At 31.8% G+C, this 13,089-nt stretch overlaps 2 protein-coding genes across 3 annotated transcripts in view; both read right to left on the minus strand.

Annotated features, from left to right (window-relative positions):
* Nucleotides 1–2,071, minus strand: part of Vps13 (vacuolar protein sorting 13C) — a 58,293-nt gene extending 56,222 nt beyond the window's left edge. Inside the window, 2 exon segments of the mRNA XM_073083514.1 lie at nt 1,528–1,614; nt 1,698–2,071. Of these exon segments, the coding sequence (XP_072939615.1) occupies nt 1,528–1,614; nt 1,698–1,797 (187 nt within the window). The 5' untranslated portion in view covers nt 1,798–2,071.
* A 4,869-nt stretch (nt 2,072–6,940) lies between these two features.
* On the minus strand, nt 6,941–13,029 carry Ctps (CTP synthase). 2 transcript variants are annotated; one of them, XM_073083296.1, is made up of 10 exons: nt 12,678–13,029; nt 12,418–12,588; nt 11,836–12,053; nt 11,111–11,275; nt 10,425–10,546; nt 9,872–10,126; nt 9,279–9,571; nt 8,198–8,426; nt 7,630–7,718; nt 6,941–7,252 (listed from the first exon to the last, which is right to left on the minus strand). In XM_073083296.1, exons 1-10 carry the CDS (start codon nt 12,850–12,852, stop codon nt 7,161–7,163), a joined length of 1,809 nt encoding a protein of 602 aa, XP_072939397.1. In that variant the 5' UTR covers nt 12,853–13,029; the 3' UTR covers nt 6,941–7,160. The 2 variants fall into 2 exon arrangements, with proteins under 2 accessions (XP_072939397.1, XP_072939396.1); XM_073083295.1 differs by having other exon boundaries at nt 11,111–11,290.
* Between the last annotated feature and the right edge of the window lie 60 nt (nt 13,030–13,089).

The following is a 13,089-nucleotide window of genomic DNA, read 5'->3' on the forward strand; positions in this document are numbered from 1 at the left end:
AAAATCAAATTAATAATTTATTGTCTTTGTTGTATGTCTAATCTTCATATAATTATTAATTACACTTTTTGAAGAATAGCAAGAAGTTGTATTATTTAAAGATTAAATACCATTAAAAATATATAAATTTGAATACATGTTAATAAATTGAACTGAATAGCTTACTGATTAATTTATTTTAAAAACCCTCAGCAGTCAAATGCACAGAATCACACTACATGGAAGACGATCATAGACAGGGCTGTTCTAGGTGGTCACAACCCTCAGTCATGAGGAATTGACTAAGAAGAAGAGTCAAATTCAGAACAAACAATGCTATATATAAACTTTGAAGTGTATTATGCTAAACATATAAACTAACAAAACAGCAAACATGCATTGTGTAGGTGATAACAATGTGTGATTGTTTTCATTTCAGATAGAGTTCATTAGTGCTGATTTTCCTAATCTGATAAGCAATGTTTAACAACAAATATAGCACTGAATGCCTAAGCATACACTTTGATTTTTAGCTAATTATCACTTGCTTGAATGCTGAAGGTAAACATGAGGAAACCTCAAATTGGTTTCATCAGTGTTTTTTTCACTATTGATGCTTTTTAACTGTCTCCCAAAGGAAGTAGGTTATGTATTTGTTTTGTATCTATTATTATTTTTTATGATATCAGTTACTAGTTTTTCTTAAAAATTGACAAAGAACAGAATACCTAAAAAATCAATACCTGGCCAGTCTGCCAAGTACTGATTTAAGTATATAGGCTTAATACCTGACAGTCTGACAACAGGCCAGTACCCAGGAATATGACAATAATGGGTTCATGGTGATATTAGAATTGTATTTAGGTATCATATATGAGTCCAATCTGAATCATGTGTAATGTGAAGTGACATTTAATATCAAAGATAAAACATGCATTGTCATAATACTAAATTGAATAACTAAATTTACAAAATGGTATCACAATTTGTCAGCATTTTGGTGACTCATTTTTATTTATTTTTAAATTTCTGATCAAATTGTAATAGAAATATTACAACTACAACTTAAGAAAAGGTTATAACAAGAAATACAATAGGCTGTATATTTCATATTATTGCATATTTCATTACTTTTCCATTTATAGTGCATACTTCATTACTTACATATGCTAGGCATGTTATTTACAGGGCTCATAATTGCAAAGTTATAATTATAGGGAGCTATAAAGATCCCTATTTGACTTTTGGAATTTTACTCCTCAAAAAATCTGCATATAGGGGATTTGAACTTTCAGTATCTAAAGTACTATATTCTGTTGTGTATTTATATTTAAATTGATATACATATAATATCAGGTGCCAAAAGTTTATTTCCTTAATTTGTTGGGTGCAAATGTCAAATGTGTAAGTTGATAAAGAGCATGTGTGAACTAATAACCTACTTAAATCTAGACTGTAACACAATTGATGAATATGAATATTTTTAGAAATAGAAAATAGTGGAACTAAAATAATTGCACGTTTTATTTTATTACTAGTTTCACTTACCTAAGTGACCATATATAGTCTGAACAGGGATGTTGAGTTCCTCCAAGGCATTCTGTTTAAGAATTAGGTTTTCTAAAACGACATCGCCTGTAATTGAAAACCGATCGTAAATAACCACAATTACCTACTTAGTACCCGAAAGCTATGACATCACTCCAGAAAAAACTTACCGCCCCATATTCCAAGCTTTAACTGCGATCTATTCAAATTTTCCACATAATCTCCGAGGAACCTGTTCAAAACATCTACAACAATAGATTCGAACACCATTTTCGAGCTCTATAACAAATATACCTGATTTTAAAATATTATTTTGGTCACTTATGTCATGTTTAGGGAAAAGCACGAACACATTTCTTCTGAATTTGTACGACGTATTTTGTTTCTAAAATGTTAAGTTCAACAACACAAAATCATTGCGAAATTATAAAATGTACACAAATTTTATTCTCGGTTTTCTCCCTACGATGCACGAATTCACACGCACTGATACCGACTTGTGAGTTTAATGTTCCTTGTACCAAATTGATATTGGCAAAAAGCAAAGCAATAAATATTACAATTTGACATTGACAATTTTAACATGACTTTGACATTACTTTACTGTCTGACTGTGACATATCTTGACTAATGCTGCCAGCATCTCGTACAGTTTTCTCCTCTTTTATAGTATTTTATTATTAATTAAAGATAAGTTAATGGTTTGCTTGTTTAAGCTCATGTATGTGGCTGGGAATCAACAGCGGCACAATAATCGAAGTTTAATGTTTTCAACCTCTTCAAGAACTGTTTGGGAAAAGAGGAAACTCGATACAAATTACTAGTAGTGCCAAGTCAGTTTGTTACCTAGCATGAATAATAAATTAGTAATAAGCGACAGACACATACAATGTTATTATACTATTTCCTGAAAAATACTATTTAAATATACTTGATAGATGTTACAATCTTTGTCTTAAATTTAGAAAATCTCTGAAATTGGCAACACCAATACTCCTCCAGACTTCAGGATAAATGAGATTATGATAACTATAGTGTGAAGCCAATATACTTACAAATGATTTCTGCGTAGTAACTATAATATAAAATTAATTTGCTTCTTAAGAGCCATTTAGATGGAGAGAGTTTCTCGCACATTTCGGATCGAGAAATGGTAGGCAACTATCACAAGCAATAATCGCCATAACATAATCGTATCAAAATGTTTACATATATGCGAGAACTAAAATCTCGCCTACGATTAAGTTATACGAGATTCGTATATGACTTATCGCCACGCGATAATCGTTTATGTTTGTTTACACGATGAAATTCTAGTAAGAAGATTCTTGTTTACGAGAATCTCGACTTGTAATAAATAATACAATCTCTAATGACATATTTTGTAGTTCGTACGAGTATTGTACAAATGGTTTGGATCTTTTTCAGTGCGAGATTTTTCATTCGAGTTCAGTAATTATCAAATTGTAATTCAAGACACAACGTGTTAGATGCTCCCAAATCATTTCACTTCTCTATCAATTTTTTAACCCAACACCATTTCTTCTTTTTCCGTTAATTAATTCTTGCTTCAGAAGAGCAGATAGATAGAATAATAATTAAAACGCCCTTGCGCACTGTACTCATGGTAGCAACCAAAGAGAATGTAACACAGAACACCTATACTCCTAACGGAGGAATGTAATCACTACGTTTTAGTAGCAACTGGCATAAAATTTGGAAATACGATTATTGCTTTGAAGTTTTGTTTTGACGGACGCAGTGTTGCCAACCCTACAGTTTTAACTGTAGATCTACAGTTTTTTGGAAGTTCTCTCAGTTTTTAGTTTAGGCCTCTAAATCTACAGTTTTTTGATGTGAAACATCTATAGCCGCACGTAAAACCGATTTCTGGCGTGGCGACGCATGCCGTGCTATACGATGGTATATATATACACTATACAGTCTATATGCAGTAGTGTGTACGGTGTGGCGACGCGTCGCCATGCGCAAAAATCGTAATATTTTATTTTATCATTATGACATAGTTAGTTCCTATCACAATATGTTCTTTTCTGCATATTACTTTTACAAAATAATGTCGATGTTTCACATCTGCCAGGCGTCCCGTGACGGCTCACATTGTTTTTTTATATAAGATGCTAGCGGCATCTATTCGCTTCGCTACGAATTCCATACACAATCGAACCGGAAGTATAATCCGCGTAAAACTGCTAGCCCGCTCTGAATATAAAAATGAATCGCGTCGCCTTAGCAAATTGTTTGACTACGCCTGCTTGCAACAACTTCAGAGCGGACTAGCATTTTGGCGCGGACTATAATAGTCAACCAATTTAATAGATGGCGTTAGTGGTGGACCATTTCGGTTAGCGGTCGTCGACCGGAGGTCGAATTCTGTTTTCGCCTAACTTCTGTAGTGGATTAGCATTTCCATACTAGTTTTTAAATATTATATTGCTAATTTGATTTGACATTTAATTTGATTAAAACTTTTATAATTACATGATTTTTACCACGCTTTTATTAGCTTGACCTGTATGTAACGGAATCTTTGAACACGATTTTTACCCACTTTGAACGGTCCGATTAATTTAAAATTTTGAGCAATTATCAAGAACCGATGACAATACATGATCTTAATCATTTTATCCCATTCTCCTCATCAGGATCAGGATTAACGATTTTCCTTGTGCGATTTTAGCGTGGTTTTAAGTTCTTAAACTATAATTATACTGTTTTTAATTCTCAACCTATAATGTATTCTATTTATGACTGTAATTAAATAATAAAAAAGAATAAAAATATAAAGACGTACATTTACTGTTTTTTTTATTTGATTTTTACAGTTTTTTTCAACCGTATCTACAGTTTTGCCCTATGCTGGGGTTGGCAACCCTGGACGGACGCAATAAAATATTCCACGCGAGGCAATTATCGCCCAAGGCGAGAAATTATTTTATATTCCTTCGATAATCGTATCTTCGAGACGAGAAACTCTCTCCGTCTAGATGGGCCTTTACACTATTTATAAATATCGTAATATAACGATTTTTTTTAATTTTACTTAAATAGCCCGTAAAAAGCCTGTTTTACAGAGTACAGACTGCAATGATGCTCTTCATGATAGCGAATAAAAACCACATAAAAACACGATTAAATTGTGTGCGGCTCATGCAATTCTTTATTATAATGTTGATCCCAGACAATAATGCCAATTCAGTTACGTAATACAAATGGATAAAATTGTAATAAAAAGAATACACGATAATAACGAGAGTGCGAAGCGTAAATTCGTAAATCGCAAAAATAAAATATTGTTCAAATATTGTTCCGTTTCAATATTTTTGTTCTAACACTGATGTTAAGATGCTGCTGAAAGCCCAAAGAGGAGTAAAGGAAATGAAAGACGCCTCTATCTGAAAAGCAACATTTTATTATGTCTTCATTGTTCGCTTAAACACAACCAGGAACAAACTGTGTGATTTCAACTGTAAGTGATATACCATATACAAATTGGAATGATACATGTATGAAATAAGACAGTAGCGGTATTTTATTACACAGAGTTACTTAAAAGAGATTACAGAGAATAGTAATTGATTACTCCTATGTTATTATTATGCTTACATTTTAGCTTAGCTGATAAGTACAAGTGTATATATAAACAGGCTACAAAATACAAATCCTTTTAAATGAATTAATATCGCAGAATTCCAATAATCGATTTAATATATTTTCAAAGCAGGAAATGTAAAATTACACTTTTTTTAATATCAAATAAATGTTTCATTTGGATGCTAATAAGCAGAATAGTATTATTTTTTTGTAGACATGGATTTTTGAAATTAGTTTATAGCTTATTTAATATAGTTGCACTTTAATTACTTTATATTATAGTTTTTATCAATAAAATATAGATTTACTCATAACAACCTTGTAATCACTCTTTTTAATTCACATTCATTCAATAACTACAACACGAAATGTTGTACGCACTATATCTATTGTTATAATAGAATAATAATGTTTTGTTTAAATATTTGGAATTAGTTTAAAGTAATATTCATATTTTTTTTAAATAACACAAATTTCTGGTTATTTATATACATAGCGACATATACACTGAATTTCATTAAAATAAAATATTTGTAAAGATTTATTTTTAACTTGACTTTAAACGTAACATGACAGTTTATTATTCGAGACATACAAATAGGCAGTAATATTATATCCTTCCAGAAAAAACCTTGTAATAGTTCAAATCCAGACTAATGATAATATATATTTTTCTCTAAAAGAGATTCTAATAGAAACTAGGTATATATATTATGCTATTGGGGTATTAAATTGAACACTAATTGTGCATTTTCACATATAAATGAAGTATACTTGACATCATTGTTCATTTACATTTAATAACTTGCTTGATCATCATTCTTAAAATCATTAATTTCTGGACATGTCTCTGTGTATACAACATCGTAAGCATACAATCTGCATTGGTGTGAGTGGCAGACCGCAGATCATATGTTATTTGATCGTTACGCTCTCTGGCCTGAGAACGTCGGTATAGGTAACAATATGTCTGTAATTTCATCCAAGAACAAATGTTGGAAAAGGATGGATTTCTATAAAATAAAAAAATACTAAACATTTGTCAAACACACAATAATAATCAAGCAAAAAATAATCCACATAGAACACCAAGCCGAAATAAAAAGGCGGATATTTAATAAAAAATAATTACAATCAAGTTTTTTGTAAAAAAAAAATACATTCTGAGTACTACGAAATCTTGAATACCTTAAAGATAGATTATAAGCTTAACTAAACATAAAGTACATGAAAAAGAGAATAATAACAAATCAAAACGATTCTTGGCACACTCGAAAAATAACAATTATAATTTAATCTTCCAATTTTTTTAAGTAATCTTTGTACACTATACTATAGTTTGGGTTTATTACAGGATTATAATTATTATGCTGAGAAATATTAAGTATATCTAAGGAAAAAATGTTTACAAGTTCTTGGAGGGACAAAGAGAAAAATATTATTACTGGAAATTTGGTTATTTGAACTAATTTGATGTGTCTTGTATAATGTGTCCCGATATGTAATCAGTAATAACACTGATAGTTCATTCCATGGTTAGCCTTATTTAAAGTATTGAGGGTCTTGTTTTGTTGTGAGAATAGGTGATTAACAAATAAATACATATGGCAAGGATATCAACCACATATAGCTAGTATAGATGTGCATACTTTTATGTCAAAACGAAATGTGGAGTAAATACCTATATGTACAAACTGTATGTTGTTGTGTTATAATTCATCAAAATAAATGCAGAGTGTAGAAGAAGTAAATACGATGTTTGTGACTAGTGGGATGAGTACGATTAAAACACAACTAATCCGATCCATTACTATATTAATAAAAAATATTCCCAGTACTGCATAAACAATTTCTTCCTTAGATAATTGCACTTAATCTTAAGTAGTATAATGTAATGTATAATATATGTAATTTCATTACAATTTGAATAAAATAGCAGAATCTTTTTTAGGAAGGCTAAAGCTTACAAGCTGAAGGTACAACTTATGTGGTAAATTATTATTATTATGTCGTGTTTTTTACTTGTGTACTCCATTTACTGGTTTACCATTTTCAATAACTGTTTTCTCTTCAATTAAACTAAGCGAAGACACTGATATATCATCTTCATCTGGAAACGGAAAAGGAACGTTTTTATAAACAAGTTGTATGAATTTGCATTTATATAACACTGATCTTCATTTGGCCTATCAACAATATGTTTAATAGTTCAATATGAATCCTGTGTGAAAAAAAAATGTTAAATTCGATGTTTAAAACCAATTTGAGTATGAATTTGAACTACAGCTAATTATTTTTATATTATATTGTAACATTCATAACTACAGATCTAGATTTCATAAGAAATGGTTGTGTTGATAGACAAACACACAATAATTATTTTGGTAATGTTTTCGTGAATTACCAACATCAATTGTTACTAACAATAAGTCATAACGCAAATTATAGACAGACAATAAAAGTAGAATCAAAATTTGTAGCACTCACCAGAACTAACATCAGATTGATTCCGAGGGCTGAGACGACATCCTTTCGACAAGTAGCTTTTCAGTTTACCAATAGACGCAAGTATAAGTCTGCGGAAAATTAATACAAACCATTACTTTTATTACGAAATATTTATTATTAATATTTAAACGTTCTACTGAGACCAGTAATAAAATCTAAACATGACAAGTGTTCTACTTCTATCTCTGTTCTGTGTTCTAAAACTCTATAATTTCTTAAAGTTACATATGTGTTATATTGGTGTCTCTTTTAAAGAAAGAAGAGATACCAAGTATAAAGAATTAAAATATATCTGAAGTAAACCTACCAACATTACTACTACAACTATTCAGGGCTTAAAGGGTCAAAAGGACATGTAGCCATTAAGTAAAAGCACTTTTAACCGACCGAAAGTATTGTAAAACTGCCTTTACACTTGAAAGTACTTTATGACTTTTCAGCCCCGAAACATCGAAGTATACCACAAACAAAGTACTATAAACTTGTTTCAATGCGTGAAAATTTCAAATCATAAAGTGTGATGTATAGCACAGCAGAAGGAGCTTACCCTAAGAATGGCGGGCTGGGCGACAGCGGGCGCGACAAGTACTCAGGGTGGAACTGCACCGTGACGTAGTATGGGTGCGAGTCCACCACGGCCACCTCCATGCGCGCGCCGCTCTCGTCCTTGCCCACGAAGCGTAGCCCCGCCGCCTCTAACTGCTCGATGTACTCCGGGTTCACCTCGTAGCGGTGTCTGTGACGCTCTTCTATCGTGTTCTTCTTGTACAATTGCGCTACGAAATATAACGAACATTGTAGGGGTACGCTAATTAACCAGGTATATGGCGTTAGGTGTTTGATTTGAGTTGATAACTAAGGTTTTAGAAAACGTTAATTGAAATCTATTCATGACTTCTTATTGGAATTAAATTTTTCTGATTTTGATTTTCGTCTATAAAACTAGCAATAAGACATAAGATTAAAATCTCAGCTACTTGATTTATTAAAAATACATATAATGACTAAACCAATTTGTATATAAATCCTCATCATGTACCCGGAAACAGAATAAGTTACGCGTTATGTTTTAATGTTTGTTTTTAAAAAGGGGTATCCAAATGGTGGTATTTAATCCTTTATGAATCACATTATAATGACCATAACATAACCATTCATGCAAAGCCATTAAAATTGTTGACATTTCTCGTTCAATATACAATAAACCAATTATTATGTATAATTGCAATAAATACGTATATCAGTAGCAGCAAAATATGATATTTCCCATAAATACATTATCTATAACCTAAGCAAAATATATAATGCAGTTTTATGACTTACTGAAGCCTGCAAATAATTCACGCTTAATCTACCTTTACCAGTATAACAAGTAATAAGAATATATTTTAGCGTGCATTACATTCAACATAAAAAAAAAACAAATAAAATTGTTTACTACTTTAAAATATAAAAACTAGTATTTTCTACTATAACTTAACAGGAATTATACTCTTTATTTTTATAATGCTTGGATTTAATGCGATTGAAATAATTCTTAAATATTTTACATTTTAGTATATAATTAAATTTGATAAAGTAAAAACCCTTATCTTAATTAATTGATTACTGCACAATGATAAACTTACCAACTATACTGGGTTCCAAGAATGTTTTCCTTTTCCCCAGCCTCATGGTGCCCCCGAGGTTTCCTGGATGATGTTCAGGCATGTCTATAACGAGCTTGTCATCACACTGTGGGTCCACCTCAGTTGTGTTAGCACCCTTTAAGCCCAGGACATTTCTTGAAAACTCTATAACAGCTGCTTGCAATCCTAAACATATTCCTAACATGGGTTTCTGAGTTTCTCTACACCACTGACAGGCTTCGATTTTACCCTCCATGCCTCTTTGACCAAATCCACCTGGCACTATCACACCACTGAAAATACATATTTGAATAATCAAACCACTGTAATGTTACAAATACATAAATATAGCATAGACCTTAATTGATAACATTGTTTGAACATTAATAATTAATGTTTAAATGCTATACTACACAAGAAAGTGTTTTTTGCAATTTTGTTACTCAGAAGTTATATAAATAGTACTAAAAAGTTTCATACACTACAACTGGTGTCAAGAAAAACAATATCATTGGCCACATAGAGGCAGATTGCCAAAATTTTGTTTGTTCATGATCAAGAAGTTATACTTTGTAGTAGATGTTTCAACTTACTCGCTTTTGCATAAATCCTGCCACGCCTTATGATAGCTGACTGGGTCGTCTATCTTGGTTTGCTTTTCCAAATAAACAGCTTCTATGTACGTCAGGTTTAACTTGCAACTCGCAGCGATGCACGCGTGTTGCAACGCCTTCGTGACACTGGCGTAACTGTCCTCCAGTTTCGTGTACTTGCCCACGAGAGCGATATTCACTTCCCTACGTAAATTGTCCACTCGCTTTGCCAAATTCCTCCACTTTTGCATAAATCTGTTAGGAACATAAAAAGTTTGTATCTATATCAAACATCATTTCTTGAAATATTCTATTCTGTTCTATTTATTTTAAGTAAATTGGTCTTTAAACACCTTTGAGTAGATTATGCGTCTTTAACAAGGAATTAGTTCCTACCTCGAAGAATAATGCAGAAACCACTTATATAAATGATTCTGTCTTAATATGCCCTTCAAACCAGAACCCAGTTTTAATTTAATAAGGTTTTAAAAAGCAGTTTTAATCATATGAATACAGAACAGTTTTAATCATATGAGGTGAAAATATTATGTACCTTCCTGGCCGTGGCATTGATATATTGAGCTGAAGTCTTTCATTCAGGTATTGAACGACACCTTGGGCTTCCATTAGGAGAGGGACATGATACACTGAAGTTAAGTCATGGATGCATATAACCTGCAACAAAATGGTGCTGTGAGAATTAAACAGTAGGATCAACGTAGACTAACACTGGCATTTCATCTTTATGTGTGGATTCAGGAGTCTACTAAGGTTAAATGTTGCAAATTGAGAATAGCATACTGTAAGGTAAAATCTAGAACAGATGGGAAAATTATAAGTTTGTCACACACATAATTACATTATTAAACAATTCATAATTTTAAAAATAAATATATGTATAATACACAAATATATATAAATACACACAAATATATACTTATTTCTGTGTATTTCAACTTCAACACATAGTTCCTTGTTTCTTAAACACTAATTCATGATAAAATTCAATGTAAATTACTCTTATCACCATCAGTCTAGCTGAATAACAATAACTTACTCATAAAATAATACCTTAGCTGTATAAGTCACACAGGAAGTACAACCTTGAAATCAAACTGATTTGTAACTAAAACAAGAACTATTATTACAAAGTTATTATACAGTCTACATTGTCTTCAACATTAAATTTAATATGAAACTGATAAGCAAATTCTTTAAAATAGTATTAATAATTCTTACCTGTTCAGGTCCAACATGACAAAAGTTTGAGATTTTCTCTTTGACGGTGTGATTGATAGGTTTTTCTGACCGACACAATATTAAGTCTGGCGACAAACCTAATCCTCGCAGCTCTCGCACTGAAGATTGGGTCGGTTTTGTTTTAGGTTCCCCAGTTGATTTTGGCTGCAAAGATAGGGTCTATACGAATGTGTCTGATGCCCAAATTTGATGCAGTTTCATACACAAGTTAAGACAATTATTGTAAAGCTGTTAAAAAGGTAAATCTTAACACTAAAAATAAATTAAGTACTTTTCTTTAATAAATGCTAAAGCTAATTGTAGAGTTCTTACAGCCTACAGTGACTTACCAAAAATAGCCGGCAGCTTGTTACGATAAAAATGTGTTCCAATTTTTCACATTAATAAGCTTTAGAGCACACATCTATAGGCCACAGTGACTACATATCTAGCATGGCACTTAAAACATGTATAAAGATGTGTATATTATTTTTTTGTCTGTTGAAATACATGCTTGTGACAATAATGATAAAGACAGCAATATGTAAACAATATTTTTCACCATGCATTTTTATAAAAATATTAAAATTTTTACTTTAGTGCAGTTTGTCATATTTTATTTATAATTTAGATTTTTCTTTATTCACTTAATCAATTTTAGGTGTGCTCATTACTTTTTTTTAATGTACTTCACAAGATATTTAAATATATCTTAAAATGCTTACCATTGGTACTAAGGAAACATGAGCACAGCAGAAGTTTTCCCTTTTCACACGAAACTGAAATTGTCTAAATGCCTCTACGAAGGACATCCCCTCTATATCTCCTATAGTGCCTCCGAGCTCCACTATGCATACTCTTGGAGGACTGTTGTCTGGTGTTACCGGGATATGTGCAACTCTTTGAACCCATTCTTGTATAGCGTCAGTTATGTGTGGAATGACTGTAATTTTTTTTTATTGTTTTTATGAAGATAATATAAACATTTGGAACAATCTTTATTATAAACACACAATTTCGAAAAAATAAAATGAAAATATTTTCCTAGTGTTGACTAAAATGTAAGCCAGTTTGAAAAATACCACTAAAATACATTAGTATTTTAGTACACAACATGTTATGAGTGTTTTATATATAGAATACAATTTAGGTCACACTAAATTTGCAAACAAGATATTGTTACTTTCTCTAAAGCTAGTTTAGAAAGTAGATCATAGGTAAATGGGCTCTAAGTGTTTTGCCCTATTTTGTAAACTAACAGGGCCTTGTATTCTACTGGTTGTAAGTATAAATAAAGTTCTACTCACCCTGCACGGTCTTTCCAAGATAATCGCCTCGTCTCTCGCGTTCAATAACCTGTTGGTATATTTTGCCTGTTGTTATGTTATTGTCTCTATGAAGAGTTATATCCAGGAAGCGCTCGTAGTTCCCAAGATCAAGGTCAACTTCGCCCCCGTCATCTAACACGTAAACTTCACCTAAAAATTAAAAATAGACTATGTATTTCGAGTCACATTGCGGCCACCACGCGGGTCACAATAAAGGCTTTACAAATAAATTCATTTACCGTGCTCGTACGGTGAGAAGGTTCCAGCATCTATGTTAATATACGGATCAATTTTTATTGAAGTCACATCGATTCCACAGCTTTTTAAAATTGTGCCAAAAGAACTTGCAATGACACCTTTTCCAACGCCACTTATTACTCCCCCAGTAACTAATATGTATTTCATCTCAGGCATTTTTAATTACTGTTAGATAATAACACACATTACACGTAATACAAAAAGTAGATTGAAATGATATCAGTTGGTATTACAAAAAAAAAAACAACCACGCAAAATCAATCACAAAATAAACGTGCACGCGTCGAACGAAAAACGTGAAAAACACTGCACCGCGCCGTGCGCATGCGCAAAATTGATGTGATAAATACGTCAACATAATTGTCAAAGTCAGTAGGTTTGCACTTTGGTATG

Source organism: Epargyreus clarus, unplaced genomic scaffold (genome assembly GCF_041222505.1).
Source record: "Epargyreus clarus isolate Ecla_fem2 unplaced genomic scaffold, WU_Ecla_fem_2.2 ptg000019l, whole genome shotgun sequence".
In the NCBI taxonomy this organism is placed as follows: domain Eukaryota; kingdom Metazoa; phylum Arthropoda; class Insecta; order Lepidoptera; family Hesperiidae; genus Epargyreus; species Epargyreus clarus.

Bases quoted from the DNA above. Each gene is read 5' to 3' on its own strand.
- Ctps (XM_073083295.1), bottom strand. From the start codon at position 12,852: ATGCCTGAGATGAAATACATATTAGTTACTGGGGGAGTAATAAGTGGC. The intron at 11,291-11,835 runs GTAAGCATTTTA...ACATTCGTATAG, and splicing joins ATGTTTCCTTAGTACCAATG to ACCCTATCTTTGCAGCCAAA. The intron at 10,547-11,110 runs GTAAGAATTATT...ATTTTGTTGCAG, and splicing joins GTCATGTTGGACCTGAACAG to GTTATATGCATCCATGACTT.